The sequence below is a fragment of the Lepisma saccharinum genome, chromosome 5 (assembly GCF_977018435.1).
Source record: "Lepisma saccharinum chromosome 5, izLepSacc3.1, whole genome shotgun sequence".
Lineage (NCBI taxonomy): Eukaryota > Metazoa > Arthropoda > Insecta > Zygentoma > Lepismatidae > Lepisma > Lepisma saccharinum.
In genome coordinates, this window is record NC_139233.1 from 93,429,304 (window position 1) to 93,447,557 (window position 18,254).

At 36.5% G+C, this 18,254-nt stretch overlaps 1 protein-coding gene across 1 annotated transcript; it reads right to left on the reverse strand.

The window, feature by feature from the left end:
* Window positions 1-2,274: 2,274 nt before the first annotated feature.
* On the reverse strand, window positions 2,275-5,486 carry LOC145988150 (polyubiquitin-B-like). Its single transcript, XM_083122981.1, has 3 exons — window positions 5,292-5,486; window positions 4,641-4,875; window positions 2,275-2,375 (listed from the first exon to the last, which is right to left on the reverse strand). The coding sequence occupies exons 1-3, from the start codon at window positions 5,484-5,486 to the stop codon at window positions 2,275-2,277; spliced, it is 531 nt and encodes a 176-aa protein (XP_082979107.1).
* Window positions 5,487-18,254: the final 12,768 nt, after the last annotated feature.

Sequence of the window (18,254 nt, forward strand, 5' to 3'; positions counted from 1 at the left end):
AGAACAAAACCTCCATAAGATATGACAACCTGCAACAATCTGGATGTATGAGATGTTTTATTGATTTTATATTTCTGTATTTTTCAGGCTCTCTTGTTACAATCTTGTTTCTCTCTGCACCATCACTATAATAATATCTGCTACATGTTCTATGCTAACAACTTCATAATCGATGCATGAAAACATATCTGTAATCAATAATTGTCAGTAATCAATTCTAACAAGTTTAATTCTTAATAGGCTCTTCTCCTCATCAGTGTAAAAAATTTCCTGCATTGTTTCACATGCAGTTCCATCCCTGCCCATCAGTGCTGTAGAAATATCAGCCAGGCTCCGGTCTGTGTGCAGGAAGAGGCATGATACCTGCAGTGGTACATAAAATTTTGAAATCTGCTTGGGTATAATTTTCTGAAGCCTGTACCTCATCACAGCACAGCTCTGTCAGAGATAGGGACATTGAGTATAAACTTAATTGAAAACATATCTGTAATCAATAAGTCACTAACAAGTTTAAATCTTAATAGGCTCTTCTCTGTGTTGTTTCACATGCAGTTCCATCCCTGCCCATCAGTGCTGTAGAAATATCAGCCAGGCTCGGGGGGTCTGTATGCAGGAACAGGCATAGTTGAAATCTGCTTGGGTATAATTTTCTGAAGCCTGTACCTAATAATAACATCACAGCACAGCTCTGTCAGAGACAGGGACATTGAGTATAAACTTTATTGTGAAAACATATCTGTAATCAATAATCATTATTCTCATCAGTAATCAATTCCTTCTCATCAGTGTAACAAATTTCCTGTCTTGTTTCACATGCAGTTCCATCCCTGCCCATCAGTGCTGTAGAAATATCAGCCATGCTCGGGGGGTCTGTATGCACGAACAGGCATAGTTGAAATCTGCTTGGGTATAATTTTCTGAAGCCTGTACCTAATAATAACATCACAGCACAGCTCTGTCAGAGACAGGAACATTGAGTATAAACCTCTATAAGATATGACAACCTGCAACAATCTGGATGTATGAGATGTTTTATTGTTTTTATGTTTCTGTATTTTTCAGGTTCTCTCTTGTTACAATCTCATTGCCCTGCCACATGTTCTATGATTATATGCTCTAACAACTTATCTGTAATCAATAATAATTTTTCTTGTCAGTAGCTCTTCTCATCAGTGTAACAAATTTCCTGTCTTGTTTTGCATGCAGTTCCAAATCCCTACCCATCAGTGCTCAGCCAGGCTCGGGTCTGTATGTAGGAAGAGGCAAGATATTTGTTTGAAATCTGCTCTGAAGCCTGTACCTAATAACAGCATCACAGCATAACTCTGTCAGAGATAGGGACATTGAGTTTAAATTTAATTGAAAACATATCTGTAATCAATAAGTCAGTAATCAATTCTAACAAGTTTAATTTTCTTCTCATGAATGTAGCAAATTTCCTCTCTTGTTTCACATTTCCAAATCCCTTCACATCAGGGCTCAGCCAGGCTCGGGTCTGTATGCAGGAAGAGGCAAGATATTTGTTTGAAATCTGCTATGAAGCCTGTACCTCATCACAGCACAGCTCTGTCAGAGATAGGGACATTGAGTATAAATTTAATTATATTCAGAACAAACCTCTATAAGATATGACAACCTGCAACAATCTGGATGTATGAGATGTTTTGTTTCTGTATTTTTCAGGCTCTCTTGTTACAATCTTGTTTCTCTCTGCAACGTTGCCATCACTATAATAATATCTGCCACATGTTCTATCTAACAACTTCATAATCGATGCAAATAAATAAACCTGAAAACATATCTGTAATCAATAATAATCTTGTCAGTAATTAATTCTAACTCATCAGTGTAACAAATTTCCTGTCTTGTTTCACATTTCCAAATCCCTGCCCATCAGTGCTGTAGAAATATCAGCCAGGCTCGGGTCTGTGTGCAGGAAGAGGCAAGATATTTGTTTGAAATCTGCTTGGGTATAATTTTCTGAAGCCTGTACCTAATAATAGCATCACAGAATAGCTCTGATAGAGAAGCAGCCATTATAAATATACATATAATGCAGATATTTGTGAAAATATTGACAGGCAAGACAGTGACCCTGGAAGTAAATCCAGAAGACACTGTTGCTGCTTTATAGCTGCTGCTGATAATCTGATTCTGATATTTTCCACCATTGTTCCTATATAAACGTTTCAACATACGTTTCAACATACATACGTTGAAACGTTTATATAGGAACAATGGTGGAAAATATCAGAATCAGATTATCAGCAGCAGCTATAAAGCAGCAACAGTGTCTTCTGGATTTACCTCCAGGGTCACTGTCTTGCCTGTCAATGTTTTCACAAATATCTGCATTATATGTATATTTATAATGGCTGCTTCTCTACCAGAGCTATGCTGTGATGCTATTATTAGGTACAGGCTTCAGAAAATTATACACAAGCAGATTTCAAACAAATATCTTGCCTCTTCCTGCACACAGACCCGAGCCTGTCTGATATTTCTACAGCACTGATGGGCAGGGATTTGGAAATCTGAAACAAGACAGGAAATTTGTTACACTGATGAGTTAGAATTAATTACAGACAAGATTATTATTGATTACAGATATGTTTTCAGGTTTATTTATTTGCATCGATTATGAAGTTGTTAGATAGAACATGTGGCAGATATTATTATAGTGATGACAATGTTGCAGAGAGAAACAAGATTGTAACAACAGAGCCTGAAAAATACAGGAACAAAACATCTCATACATCCAGATTGTTGCAGGTTGTCATATCTTATAGAGGTTTGTTCTTAATATAATTAAATTTATACTCAATGTCCCTATCTCTGACAGAGCTGTGCTGTGATGAGGTACAGGCTTCAGAGCAGATTTCAAACAAATATCTTGCCTCTTCCTGCATACAGACCCGAGCCTGGCTGAGCACTGATGTGAAGGGATTTGGAACTGCATGTAAAACAAGAAGGAAATTTGTTACACTGATGAGAAGAAAATTAAACTTGTTAGAATTGATTATTGAGAATTATTGATTATAGATATATGTCCCTATCTCTGACAGAGCTGTGCTGTGATGAGGTACAGGCTTCAGAGCAGATTTCAAACAAATATCTTGCCTCTTCCTGCATACAGACCCGAGCCTGGCTGAGCACTGATGTGAAGGGATTTGGAAATGTGAAACAAGAGAGGAAATTTGTTACACTGATGAGAAGAAAATTAAACTTGTTAGAATTGATTACTGACTTATTGATTACAGATATGTTTTCAATTAAATTTAAACTCAATGTCCTTATCTCTGACAGAGTTATGCTGTGATGCTGTTATTAGGTACAGGCTTCAGAGCAGATTTCAAACAAATATCTTGCCTCTTCCTACATACAGACCCGAGCCTGGCTGAGCACTGATGGGTAGGGATTTGGAACTGCATGCAAAACAAGACAGGAAATTTGTTACACTGATGAGAAGAGCTACTGACAAGAAAAATTATTATTGATTACAGATAAGTTGTTAGAGCATATAATCATAGAACATGTGGCAGGGCAATGAGATTGTAACAAGAGAGAACCTGAAAAATACAGAAACATAAAAACAATAAAACATCTCATACATCCAGATTGTTGCAGGTTGTCATATCTTATAGAGGTTTATACTCAATGTTCCTGTCTCTGACAGAGCTGTGCTGTGATGTTATTATTAGGTACAGGCTTCAGAAAATTATACCCAAGCAGATTTCAACTATGCCTGTTCGTGCATACAGACCCCCCGAGCCTGGCTGATATTTCTACAGCACTGATGGGCAGGGATGGAACTGCATGTGAAACAAGACAGGAAATTTGTTACACTGATGAGAAGGAATTGATTACTGACAAGAATAATGATTATTGATTACAGATATGTTTTCACAATAAAGTTTATACTCAACGTCCCTGTCTCTGACAGAGCTGTGCTGTGATGTTATTATTAGGTACAGGCTTCAGAAAATTATACCCAAGCAGATTTCAACTATACCTGTTCCTGCATACAGACCCCCCGAGCCTGGCTGATATTTCTACAGCACTGATGGGCAGGGATGGAACTGCATGTGAAACAACACAGAGAAGAGCCTATTAAGAATTAAACTTGTTAGTGACTTATTGATTACAGATATGTTTTCAATTAAGTTTATACTCAATGTCCCTATCTCTGACAGAGCTGTGCTGTGATGAGGTACAGGCTTCAGAAAATTATACCCAAGCAGATTTCAAAATTTTATGTACCACTGCAGGTATCATGCCTCTTCCTGCACACAGACCGGAGCCTGGCTGATATTTCTACAGCACTGATGGGCAGGGATGAAACTGCATGTGAAACAATGCAGGAAATTTTTTACACTGATGAGGAGAAGAGCCTATTAAGAATTAAACTTGTTAGAATTGATTACTGACAATTATTGATTACAGATATGTTTTCATGCATCGATTATGAAGTTGTTTGCATAGAACATGTGGCAGATATTATTATAGTGATGGTGCAGAGAGAAACAAGATTGTAACAAGAGAGCCTGAAAAATACAGAAATATAAAATCAATAAAACATCTCATACATCCAGATTGTTGCAGGTTGTCATATCTTATAGAGGTTTTGTTCTGAATATAACTATATTTTATTGATTCCTTCTGTATGTTGTAATCTGAAAGCACCCTGTCATCCTCAAGCTGCTTGCATGCAAATATGAGCCTCTGTTGATCGGGAGGGATTCCCTCCTTATCCTGTATTTTCTGCTTTATAGCAGCAACAGTGTCCTCTGGATTTACCTCCAGGGTCACTGTCTTGCCTGTCAATGTTTTCACAAATATCTGCATTAATGGCTGCTTCTTTATCAGAGTTATGCTGTGATGTTATTATTAGGTACAGGCTTCAGAAAATTATACCCAAGCAGATTTCAACTATGCCTCTTCCTACATACAGACCCGAGCCTGGCTGATATTTCTACAGCACTGATGAGCAGGGATTTGGAACTACATGCAAAACAAGACAGGAGAAGAGCCTATTAAAAATTAAACTTGTTAGAATTGATTACTGTTATTGATTACAGATATGTTTTCAGGTTTAGATTATGAAATTGTTAGCATAGAACATGTGGCAGATATTATTATAGTGGTGGCAATATTGCAGAGAGAAACAAGATTGTAACAAGAGAGCCTGAAAAATACAGAAACATAAAATCAATAAAACATCTCATACATCCAGATTGTTGCAGGTTGTCATATCTTATAGAGGTTTTGTTCTGAATATAACTATATTTTATTGATTCCTTCTGTATGTTGTAATCTGAAAGCACCCTGTCATCCTCAAGCTGCTTGCATGCAAATATGAGCCTCTGTTGATCGGGAGGGATTCCCTCCTTATCCTGTATTTTCTGCTTTATAGCAGTAACAGTGTCATCTGGATTTACCTCCAGGGTCACTGTCTTGCCTGTCAATGTTTTCACAAATATCTGCATTAATGGCTGCTTCTTTATCAGAGTTATGCTGTGATGTTATTATTAGGTACAGGCTTCAGAAAATTATACCCAAGCAGATTTCAACCATGCCTCTTCCTACATACAGACCCGAGCCTGGCTGATATTTCTAAAGCACTGATGAGCAGGGATTTGGAACTACATGCAAAACAAGACAGGAGAAGAGCCTATTAAAAATTAAACTTGTTAGAATTGATTACTGTTATTGATTACAGATATGTTTTCAGGTTTAGATTATGAAGTTGTTAGCATAGAACATGTGGCAGATATTATTATAGTGGTGGCAATATTGCAGAGAGAAACAAGATTGTAACAAGAGAGCCTGAAAAATACACAAACATAAAATCAATAAAACATCTCATACATCCAGATTATTGCATGCAAATTTCAAATACAAATATCTTGCCTGTTCCTACACATAGACCCGAGCCTGGCTGATATTTCTACAGCACTGATGGGCAGGGATGGAACTGCATATGAAACAAGACAGGAAATTTGTTACACTGATGAGGAGAAGAGCCTATTAAGAATCAAACTTGTTAGAATTGATTACTGACAAGAATATTTTTTATTGATTACAAATATGTTTTCATTGAAGTTGTTAGAGCATATAATCATAGAACATGTGGCAGATATTATTATAGTGATGCAGAGAGAAACAAGATTGTAACAAGAGAGCCTGAAAAATATGTCCCTATCTCTGACAGAGCTATGCTGTGATGCTATTATTAGGTACAGGCATCAGAAAATTATACCCAAGCAGATTTCAAACAAATATCTTGACTTTTCCCACACATAAACACGAGCCTGGCTGATATTTCTACAGCACTGACGGGCAGGGATTTGGAACTGCATGTAAAACAAGACAGGAAGAGCCTATTAAAAATTAAACTTGTTAGAATTGATTACTGACAAGTTATTGATTACAGATATGTTTTCAGGTTTACGTTGTTAGAGCATATAATCATAGAACATGTGGCAGATATTGTTATAGTGATGGCAATATTGCAGAGAGAAACAAGATTGTAACAAGAGAGCCTGAAAAATACAGAATCAATAAAACATCTCATACATCCAGATCGTTGCAGGTTGTGATATCTTATAGAGGTTTGTTCTGAATATTTTATTGATACTCAATGTCCCTAACTCTATCAGAGTTATGCTGTGATGCTATTATTAGGTACAGGCTTCAGAAAATTATACCCAAGCAGATTTCAAACAAAAATCTTGCCTCTTCCTGCATACAGACCCGAGCCTGGGTGTGATGGGCAGGGATTTGTAACTGCATGTGAAACAAGACAGGAAATTTATTACACTGATGAGAAGATCCTATACAGCATATAATCATAGAGCATGTGGCAGATATTATTATAGTGATGCCAATAGAGAGAAAAAAGATTGTAACAAGAGAGCCTGAAAAATAGAGAATCAATAAAACATCCCATACATCCAGATTGTTGCAGGTTGTCATATCTTATAGAGGTTTGTTCTGAATATAGATACTCAATGTCCCTATCTCTATCAGAGTTATGCTGTGATGCTATTATTAGGTACAGGATTCAGAAAATTATACCCAAGTAGATTTCAAACAAATATCTTGCCTCTTCCTGCATACAGACCCGAGCCTGGCTATGATGGGCTGGGATTTACACTTGCAGCAAATATTTATTTACCTTGATTGCTTTCTCTGCTGACATAATCAGGGCTGCCTGCTGCGAGTTGATTCCCAACTGCCAGATTCCTGTGCCTGAAATCACACTGAGAGGCTGGACAAAACTCTCCCACAGTTGCATATGTCATGCAACTTATTCTGCCCCAGTGCCTCAACAATACAATCATAAGTGCAATCTCTAAATTTTTGCCTTATAAAATACATGACAAGCTCATTCAAATATATATAGTTGGAATATGATACAAACTCTGGATTGAAATCTTCACCACTGTACAAATTCCCATTATCAGTTGTAACAAATTCAATCTTCTTATCTATAGATATTCTGATAATAATTTTATTTGAATATGTATAATGTCTCCAATTTAAACTCTGAGATGCAATCATAGGCATCCTATACTCTAAACAATGCTCATAGCAATTGTTGAACCAATAATTGTCATACAATTTCAACCTTAAATCATAATGGCACCTGTCTGTATAAAAATTAACAAACAATCCAACAATTCTCCTGAACCTGCTGTATACAAGCCTTTCAAACTTGGTGATAAAATTGAGATAGAGGCATTGGAATGGCCTGTCACTGGCAAGCACCCACTGCATTTCAGTTTCATTTTGCACTGTAAACAGGTCATACTCGGACAGGTCAAAGAATCTAAGCTTTAAATAATCAACAAGTGACTTAGATTTTATGTATTTTGAAATACATCTTCTCTCAAAAAATCCTGTGTCAAGATTATCCATGCAATTAGATAAAATACACATTCTATAAGTTAATTGCTTGCTGCTGCTGCTGCCTTGTATTCCTCAGAAACTGCTTATGCGCTCAAAACTTGTTGTACCTGTTAAACAAAAATAAATATTAGAATTTTGTTATGTTTATTATATAAAATTTCTTGGGATTCAAATCAAAATTCTATGCTTAATAAAAAAATATCAGTTGGGTTCAGCAGTGTGTTTTGTATATTTAGTGTGTGTGTGTGTGTGTATGTGTGTTAATTTTTTTTGGCTTTGGTATTTATATAAAATTTCTTGGGGTTCAAATCAAAACTCTATACTTAATAAACCTATGACAGGTTGTATAAAGCTGATAGCCTACATGCACAAAGGTAGAATAAGTACAGAAGCACTGCCCTAGCACAAATGCATGTCTACACAGGCATGTCCTAGAAAAACAATGACCTAATACCATGTGTCATGTATAATAAATTGGGGCAGTTATAAACCTGACTCTAAATATGAGTGGATTACAACAAACAAGCAAGAAGTGTCAAATATCAGACCTGTATAAGGAGCAATGCAACAACACATCTGTACTCCTCAGCCAATCTCACAATACTAACTGATATGTAATGCAATAGCTCTTGCATCATAATTTGTTGCATAATATTGGGTAATAATTTGTTGCACAACATGATGCAAAAGCTCTTGCATCATAATTTGTTGCATAATATTGGATAATAATTTGTTGCACAACATAATGCAAAAGCTCTTGCATCATAATATTGGATAATAATTTGTTGCACAACATGATGCAATAGAAATAAACCAGAAGTAAACATGTGTGTGTGTGTGTGTGTGTGTGTGTGGGTGGGTGAGGGGTGCTTAATTTTAAGTGTAGCCAAAAAAACATCAGGAGGGGCATATTTTTGACAAGCTTATGGACAACAATCTCACAGATGTGGCTTTTGTAAGTGTAGCCAAATCAATCTGAGGGGGGTCATACTTTCCCGGGAAATTCCCGAGGGCATTTTTACAAAAATCTTGGATTAGACAGGGTGCCACACTTGAGCAAAAAGCTCATATGGGCATGTTGAGCTAGTTTTAAGTGTAGCCAAATCTGCCTGAGGGGGGCTCATACTTTCTCGGGTTTATAATATGTACTTTTACACTACTCAATGTTGAAGAAGAACTCAAAAATGTAAAGTTGGGAATAGGAAACTAAAACCAGTTTATGTACAATCATTACTATATGCTGATTACGTAGTATTAATAACATCAACTAAACAGGAACTACAATATACAGAAATAGAATAGGCCAGCTCATTATATGAAGCATACATGAAAGCATGGAAATGAAGAGAGATTGGAGAAAAATGGCAAGGGGAACAGCTAGAACAAGTGAATAGTTATGAATATTTGTAAGCAATAATAACAGGCAAAGGAAAAGTAGAAGAAGAAATAAATAACATCGTTCTAAAGAACAAATAAATTATATTACCAAATAAGTAATTCAGTAGTATGAAAGAAGGATGTGGGTACAAGAAAATACTAAATTAGGGATTTGTAAAACCATATTTACACCAACAATGTTGTATGGCATAGAAAGCTTAACGCTCCAAAATAAGCATAAAATTAGATTAACAGCAACAGGGAAGGAAGCCTTAGAAGAGTTGTAGTAAAAAACAGAAGATACAGAATCAATCAGTTAAAGAGATAATAGAGAGAAAAACACTTTGTTGGTATATTCAGGTTATGAGAATGGGAGAAGAGTGAAAACCGAAGAAAGTAATTAAAGCGAGATCAAAAGGAAGGAGAGGAAGAGGAAGACCTCGGATAAAATGGGAGCAATATCTGTCAGAGGAAATTAATATAAATTAAGAGATTGGCACAAGTTAGGAAGACTTTTAGCAAATTGCCGAAGGACCCCGACGCCTAACAGGCTAAAGGGGAAGATGAGGTAAGTAAGTAAGTATGTTTTGAATGATTTTCGGGTCTTGTTGAATGATTTGTTACCTTTTAAGCGCAAAGCGCCTTGAAGAGTACGAATCTGGATCGAGTCCTTGTCACGGGCGAGGCATCAGGAAATCCTGTTATAACAAGCAATAACCAGACAGTAGGAGAAGCTGGTATTTTTCAGTGGTCTCTTTGGAAAATATATTTGCATGAAAACCGACTTAACATGTTCGAGATTATTCACTTTGCCAAGGTGTTTCCTGAACGAATTCTTGTTTGTTACCTGCAGATGACATTACTAGTGTACAATGCAAGAGTGACCTGTCTTATTTACCTTGTGAAGAGAACAACACCCGCGAAAATAATAGCCCGCTTAATAAAACTGCAAATGATTTGCCCAGACACACCTTACCACATTGTAGGATAAAACACGTGCGAAACTTAATATATATATATATATATATATATATATATATATATACGAGGCGCATCCAGAAAGTAAGTTTCCCTATTTAAAAAAAAAAACAACAACACAGTTTCAGGAAACCATTTATTGGAAACAGGTACAGCAAAGGTTCAGCTATTTTTCAACATAGCAACCACAAGGATTGAGACACTTGTCGTATCGTGGTATCAACTTTTGGATCCCACTGTCGTAGAACTCTGCCACCTGTGAATGGAACCAGCGTGTGACAGACGTTTTCAGCTCTTCGTCGTTGCCAAAACGCGCACCGGAGGGCAGGAATTTCTTGAGGTGTAAGAAAACGTGAAAATCGCTGGGAGCCAGATCAGGACTGTAAGGTGGATGATCAAACAACTCCCAGCTAAATTCCGTCAAAACAGCTGCTGTGCGCCGAGCCGTATGTGGACGAGCATTGTCATGGAGGAGCACAACACCTGCCTCTTGTTTTGAATGGCACGTCGCAATTTCTTTAGTGTTTCACAGTAATGGTCAGCGTTCACCGTTTTACCTCTGGAGAGGAAGTCAATGAGCAAAATGCCCTTCCTGTCCCAAAACAAGGTGCACATCACTTTCTGTACCGACAGCGTCTGTTTGAATTTCTTTTTGACCGGAGATCCACTATGCCACCAATGCATTGACTGCTGCTTGGTTTCCGGGGTGAAGTGCGAAATCCACGTCTCATCGCCCGTGACGATCCTGTCGAGGAAATCATCGCCGTCATAATGGTACCCTTGCAGTGCTGCTCCTCAACGTTTCATTCTGTGTTTGGGTGTCAGGTTTTTCGGCACCCACCTGGCACACAATTTTTTGAACAGCAGGCGCTGCGTGACAATCTCATGCAACACGGACCGCTATATCTGCGGAAAAAGGCTACTCAACTCCGTAATCGTGAAGCGACGGTTCTCTACAATGCACTGCCGCACCACCTCAACCAGATCATCAGTGATGAGGGACGGACGCCCACTGCGCTCTTCATCATGGACACTTTGACGACCTGCCGAAAACTGCCGACACCAGCGACGCACCATCTGCTTACTCATAATGTTCGGCCCATAGACCTCACAGAGTTGACGATGAATGTCAATTGGCGCAATGCTTTGTGCATTCAGGAACTTTATCACAGACCGAACCTCGCATGCGGCGGGAGCTTCCATTTCGGACCACTGCTGCCTCGCTAATGGCATGCGGCGGGAGAAGGAATACGAGCTTCCACTTCGGACCACTACTGCCTCGCTACTGGCGCCGGGCGGGATCTGTCCGCCTGACATATGACTGATACGTCTTAGCTTTGCTGCGCATGTGCAATTTATACGGCTCATTATGTTTATTTTCACGGGTAGAAATAGGGAAACTTACTTTCTGGATGCGCCTCGTATATACATATACATACATACACACATATATATATATATATATATATATATAGCACGAGAACCAAATTATAGCTTCCTCTTGTAAGAAAACACATTAAATAAAATTTTCTTTCATGTTCATACTTGCAACAAGTAATTATATTTATATTTTTTCCATTTAATATTTGTTTCAATTTTATTATAATCAATTTCAGAATTTTCATTAGGTATTAAGTAATTAAGTAACATTATCACATTATCAGAATATTTAAATGAAGACGACTTAGGAGGGCAGGCCACGTGGTACGAATATGAGAGCAATGAAGCGTTTACCGGATTCTTGTTGTTGAACCTGATGGTAAGAGACCAGTAAGAAAGCGAAGACGAAGATATAGTTTCCTAGAAAGCTAAGGCTTCCTCAAATTGACAACGCGTACATACAAAAATATTTTAGCCATCCCTTATTGGCAGATGATGTTCTAGGCACCCTCAGTACCTTCAATCGGCCGTTATGTATTGAGGAAGTGATACTGTCCGGGTTGAATTACTGTCTAGTTGATAAGTTATTTTGGGTTATTTGATCTGTGTAGTCGTTCTGACGTAGCGTTAACTTTAACGAAAGTAAAACGTTGGAACATCTATGTTTGTTTCGATCAGGAAAGACAAACAACGTGGTGTTGCTGTTTTGACAACTCATGAGACAGTTTTATTCAATTGAACTTCCTAAAGACCTTAGAAAAGTGGGGTGTAAGGAGTGATCTTCCTCGTAGTAGACCTAATTGTCAACCTTACTTCCACGTAGTATACCCTGGACTGCATTTTGCAGACGAACGAGGCTCTGGCGACTGGCCTGATGGCCAGTATAATTCTGTGTTTTGTCCTTGTGTGTGCTGAGTGCCTCTTAAGAGTTTCAGCTTTTAACCGGTCAGTTAATTTTATTATTATTATATTTTAGTAATGTTAAGGACATTACAGTTATGTTATTTTTGTTATGGTAAGGGACTGGAGCCCGTATAATTTGCAAAATATCCTAAAGTGCTGACGCATCCAAATTTTTAAATTCAAATTCATAAGACCTGAGATAAGTAAGTTTTATACTCAAATAATGGGCGCCATGTACACACCGAGTAAAATTTGTAATCAAAAGACTTGCCTCAGAACGACATGAGAATAGTGGCTCTTTGTATTTTACGGTGTGATAAATATTGCTCTAGTGAAGAGTTATGAGTAGAGCTGAGCCGTAAACACCATTTGCCAATACCGATGCCTATACCGATACCATGTCCGATACCCTCCGATACCGATGCCGATACCGATATTTGTATAATTCCAGTACACAATAACAAATACTAGTTACCGAGTAATACTAACTCGTAACATCACTAGGCACGTATTTAGAAAAATGTAATTTGGGGAGCCAGTCCGAGCCAAGGGTCTCAGAAATATAATAATGAAATTGTTTATATTTAATACGTTAACATAATTATTTTTAATAATACTAAATTAATTAATTAGTACCTAATTTCTCCGATGCGCATGGAGTATTGTTGAATGTAACCACAGAATAAGAAAAGTTGGAAAGACAACTTTAATACTTATTTCGTTCTTTCTATATGGACTAAAAAATATTGTTATTATGTAAATAGTAAAAAGACGCTATAAAATCAGAGATAAAACAGCAAATATTCATCATCTAGCTTACGTGTAGTTAAGACCGCTAAAATGTTTGTTAAAGCTACTGTCATGGCAAGGATATTTATGTCAAAGAAGGAAAAAAATGAATATCTATTGAATAACAAAAACAATCATGGTACCGTGATTTGATCAAAATAGGCAGCACTGAGTAGTACTTCATTTTATGTGTAATTGAGTTATAAGTTAAATATTTGTTGGCAAGTTTGATATGATATTAAACATATACTGGTACGTATGTTTCATGATGTTTCTGAACGAGTCAGTTGCATAGTAAAGCAATATTTACTTCATTACTAGTAATACAGCTGCTTCATGTGATGTCAGTATAATTAATTTGTTTCTTTCAGTTATCCTGGAAGAGAAGGCTTTGTGCAATACGAGTGGGGTTTCTTCCCTAAACACAGATATACGAGAGATGTGATGTTTGGCAAACTAGAAATAATAGGTGCGTTTTGAGTTTATAATATGATATATCTTTCATTTAGGTCCGCCTTATGCACACATAGGCAAATCGGTACTCTATGCAGATTTAAAGTTGGGACCGAACCATTACGTGCCTACCACTTCCACTTGTCGAACACTGGATCTCTTGATTACAAGTCGTGAATATTACCAATAGACTTTCAGGGACAAGACGATTTTTCTTTGAATTCAAGATACTGTTAATTAAAATTATGTAAAAAATAGAAATTGAATATTTGTAAAATTTTGTGCCAGCAAAATATAAAAGTTTAAAATATATGATAATAATTTTATTAATTTTACAAAATATTTAGCGTTTTCTTTTAAAAGAAAGAGCAGATTTTCAATGTTGATTGTGGAAGTGGTAGTAGCGGCACTAAGGATCACAGCGTCAGCAGAAATCTGACACATTCGATGTTATGTTACATCCGGTGGTCTTGACGTCATCCGTGGTTGAGAGCAGGGATCCATGACTCAGCAAAAATTTGATCTCCTTGTTGACCTTGAAGACATCCGTCTCAGAGCCCTGAACCGAGGTGGAAGTGGGAGGGGATAATTGATCCCTGATTTTGTTTCTGGTTGATTAATAACCTAAAATGTGTGTGAAAGGCATGTGCGCCCAATCAACAGCGTGAAACATGAAGGAACCTAATTTTAAGATGTTGACTAAGGTTATTGCTCTATAATCAAGGGTGTCGAGTGTTCGATTCCTGGTAGAGATAGAATCGTATTTGTAAGTATAAATATTGTCTCAATTAGCATGTGTGAGCATAATGTGTATATGAAACAAGCAAGATGGCGTCGAAAAGCGAGTTGTTAATGTTGCTGCCTTGTAGTGGGTTCGATTTCGTAATGGAGTCTATTGTTATTGGTCCCAATTATAGGTCCCGATTAGCCTATGTGTGCATAAATAGTATTATAATAAAACAAAATGGCGGCGGCGGTGCAAAAGGCGAAACCCTGCGAAAAAGCTAACATTAAATTATAAAAATGATGTTTTTTTAATAAAGAGGTTACGGGTTAGGTTCGTAATGTTGGCAAAAAAAATATTCAAATTTATTTTTTAAAAGTAATATCCCGATTAGGAACACAAATAGGAATTTAAGAATCGAAACTAAATTGGTGATCGTGTGTAAAGTTGACACTGTAATCAAGAGGTCTTGGTTTCAATTCCTTATATTGTCCAATGCATAATAATATCGATTTGTTTTAAGAATATATAACCAGTCACGATTAGCCTATATGCACAGAGAGATATTGAAAAAAAATTCAATGGTTGACTCTGGTGTTTTGCATTCAAGAGGTAGCGGGGTTGGATTTCAAATGTTAGCAAATTGCAAAATAAAATTATTTTTTATAAAAGTGTGAAGGCAAAACAAACAAGATGTCCTACACTATCAGTAGTATACATTACCCGGTTGAAAAACATCAAGTGAGCAGATTTTTTTTTACGATTTAACCTCAGTGATAGCCTTTTATTACGATTTTTTGTGGATTTTATAGTGTTCAACGATATTTTAGTGCAATTTTCATGGCTTAATGGCTTGACGGGTTGACCAACATTAAGTGAGCCACAGTGTTGCTAATCCACGAAAATTTCACCATATTATATTTCACAGGCGAAGCTAACCTACAAATAGGAGTTGGCAACACTGATATGGCCTAGTGAGATATAATTGCCCGCTTGACAAACATTAAGTGAGCCGCAGTGTTGCCAACACACCCCAAGAAAATTTCACCATATGATATTTTACAGGCGAAGTTAACCTTCAAATAGGAGTTGGCAACACTGACTAGTTGCTTCACAAACCTTTTGTTTCTTAAATATTTTACTATATGATATTTCAGAGGCGAAGCTAACCTACAAATAAGAGTTGACAACGTAGCCTTCTAAGATGATAAGTATGCGGTAAAATGAAGAAGATTTGGTGACGCTAACTGGCAGATAGTGGGGGTGGTGCAGTGTTAATGCTTCCCCCTCCTCCCCATATTCCTCCCCCTCCTCCTTCTTCTCCTTCTCCTCTGTTTTTTTCTAGCATATTGCATGCTAACTAAACCTCTTAAGCAATATTGGGATGCAGGCTTTTGTAACACCACGTCCTCCATATGTATGTATGTATGTATTTGGGGGGAAGGGGGCCAAATTTTGAACTTACGGCTGGAAATGTTTCTATAACATGTTTTTTTTGTTCGAAACAAATTCATAGATCTTGTTAAATATATATTAATATTTTGCTATTAATTGTAAATATATACTTATTGTATTGTAGCAATTAGTTTTTTGGTATCGAAAAGCGACTGTGCTCTCTCTCTGTTATCGTATTTGAAAATTATTTTTTTGTGGACATCTAGAAACGACAATTTCGTTCTTTATGTGCTAACAATGTTGACCGAATGACAGATTGGACAATAGGTAGGCCTTGGACGCCGGAAGTTATACAATGTACTTCCTGGTTTTTAAGTAGCCGAACGATGGAATTCCTCACTGGAGTATACAATTTATATTGTTCGTGTTTCAATACAGACGATGCTATGTGGTTACAGGAGTTTTTTTACATCAGCCTTGGCAACTGTTCACCTCACTAAAAATCAGATAAAACTGAAAGCTCTAGTGTGGAAAAGTTCTGTTTCATTTTTGAACTTTGGTGAAGAACATTTCAGCAAGATTTCCAAAAGTGAGTAATTTTGTTTCTTAGTTTGCATGGGTTGGCTTTGAGTTATAAATATGGCGTTGCTTTTGTGAGTCGATTCTGAAAAACATAACAGACGTAAGGGATTGTGGATGGAGGGTAACTTCCTGAAAAACCAAACAGCTCTTATGTATTGTGGAAGAAAATATACTCACAAAAACATACAAAAAGATAGAATATAGAAGGTGTTTCATGTCTCTCTCTGCTTTATATATATATATATATATATACATATACACACACACACACACACACACACACACACACACACACACACACACATATATATATATATATATATATATATATATATATATATATATATATTTGGAGCATGCTGAAAATTTAATGTAACTATTTTTTATGAATTTGTGAGCAATATGTTATTCGTGAATTCTTAAAAAAACCAGTTGTATATTGCTTTTTCAGTATGTGGGTAGCTAGAATAGTTTTCTCTTCTGTGTGACGTTGTTGGTAGGAAATATATGTGCGGGGCATATTTCAAAAAAATTAATAATAAAAGGTCGAAAATATGTTAAATTGTTAGAGGAAGGCAAGAAAATGGAGGGGTGTAATCAAAGAGTTGCGTGTATTTGATATCTAGTGGAAGTACATAGTGATTCGAATCTTATTATTTAAAATATTTCGTTTTTATGCATGCTTTTTGATATTAAACCTAAAATTAAATAAAATCCTATAATTAATAGAAACTATATCAAATTATGCTTATGGTCACAGCGAGCATTCGCAAAAATGGCTTGAGATTTTGTTTTTTGCTACGTAAACAAAATAGCCGACTAGCAATGACTGTGCCAAATATGAACAGGCTATGTAGATTGAGAGGGAGAGATGGATAGAAAGAGTTAAATAAATTTAATTTCATGATTGCAACACGGAACTTAAATATACATACATATAAATTAAATGTTTGGTGCTGAAAACATCACACATTGCCAACTATGTATTGAACTTCCCATATGCACAGATATGAATTATTTTTGGTGTTGTAATGCAAATATGTTGTCTGGCTCGGGACCTGGACCTACAGTCTAAAATATTATGGTATTATTCCTGGAATTATTTGCAATCTTGGCCAGAGAGAAGAAGAAAAATTGATTTTCTTTTTATCAAACCTATATTTGAATTTATACATGTGCCCATGCGCGCAGCGGTGAATTTTATTTTTTTGTTTGGGTGACTTGTAAGGTGAGTGAATATGTAGGAAAAACAATAGTATACACATAAAGCAAAGTTGCATGGTTCTAGGTCCCATAGGAGCCGAGAAAATCAATGTCTTAGAAAACGTCTTAAGACAAATATCTTAATCTTTAAGAAAGTCGACTTTCGGTTTGTCAAGATGTTACTTCCGGTCTGTCAAGAAAATTTTCTTAAGACAAATATCTTAAGACATTTTCCAAGTCATTGATTTTCTTGGCTCCTAATTGAGCTAGGATGATGATTTTAGGTTTGTTGGATAGGATTCGACGAGAACTATTCGACTGGCAAATAAAATCGACACTACCCCTCAAGTTTCGGAAATACAATTTTTTATTTTTTGAGAAACTTGATTTGCTGGCTTAGTTTTTACCCTAATTCGAAAATTTTAATAGCATTCGATAAAAATTAGAAGTACTCTACAACCTATTCGAGCACTGATGACTAGTGCTTGCTGTTTCCGAGTTATTTAAAATTTAAATTTCAAGATGTAATTTCTAAGATGTTTTGTAATTCATAAACTAT

What these genes read in the sequence shown, in the direction of transcription:
- LOC145988150 (XM_083122981.1), bottom strand. Translation starts at nt 5,486, where the DNA reads ATGCAGATATTTGTGAAAACATTGACAGGCAAGACAGTGACCCTGGAG. An exon ending in ACAACATACAGAAGGAATCA is followed by an intron (nt 4,876 to 5,291) that starts ATAAAATATAGT and finishes TAATAACATCAC; the next exon opens with AGCATAACTCTGATAAAGAA. An exon ending in GAAGGAATCAATAAAATATA is followed by an intron (nt 2,376 to 4,640) that starts GTTATATTCAGA and finishes GTAGAGAAGCAG; the next exon opens with CCATTATAAATATACATATA.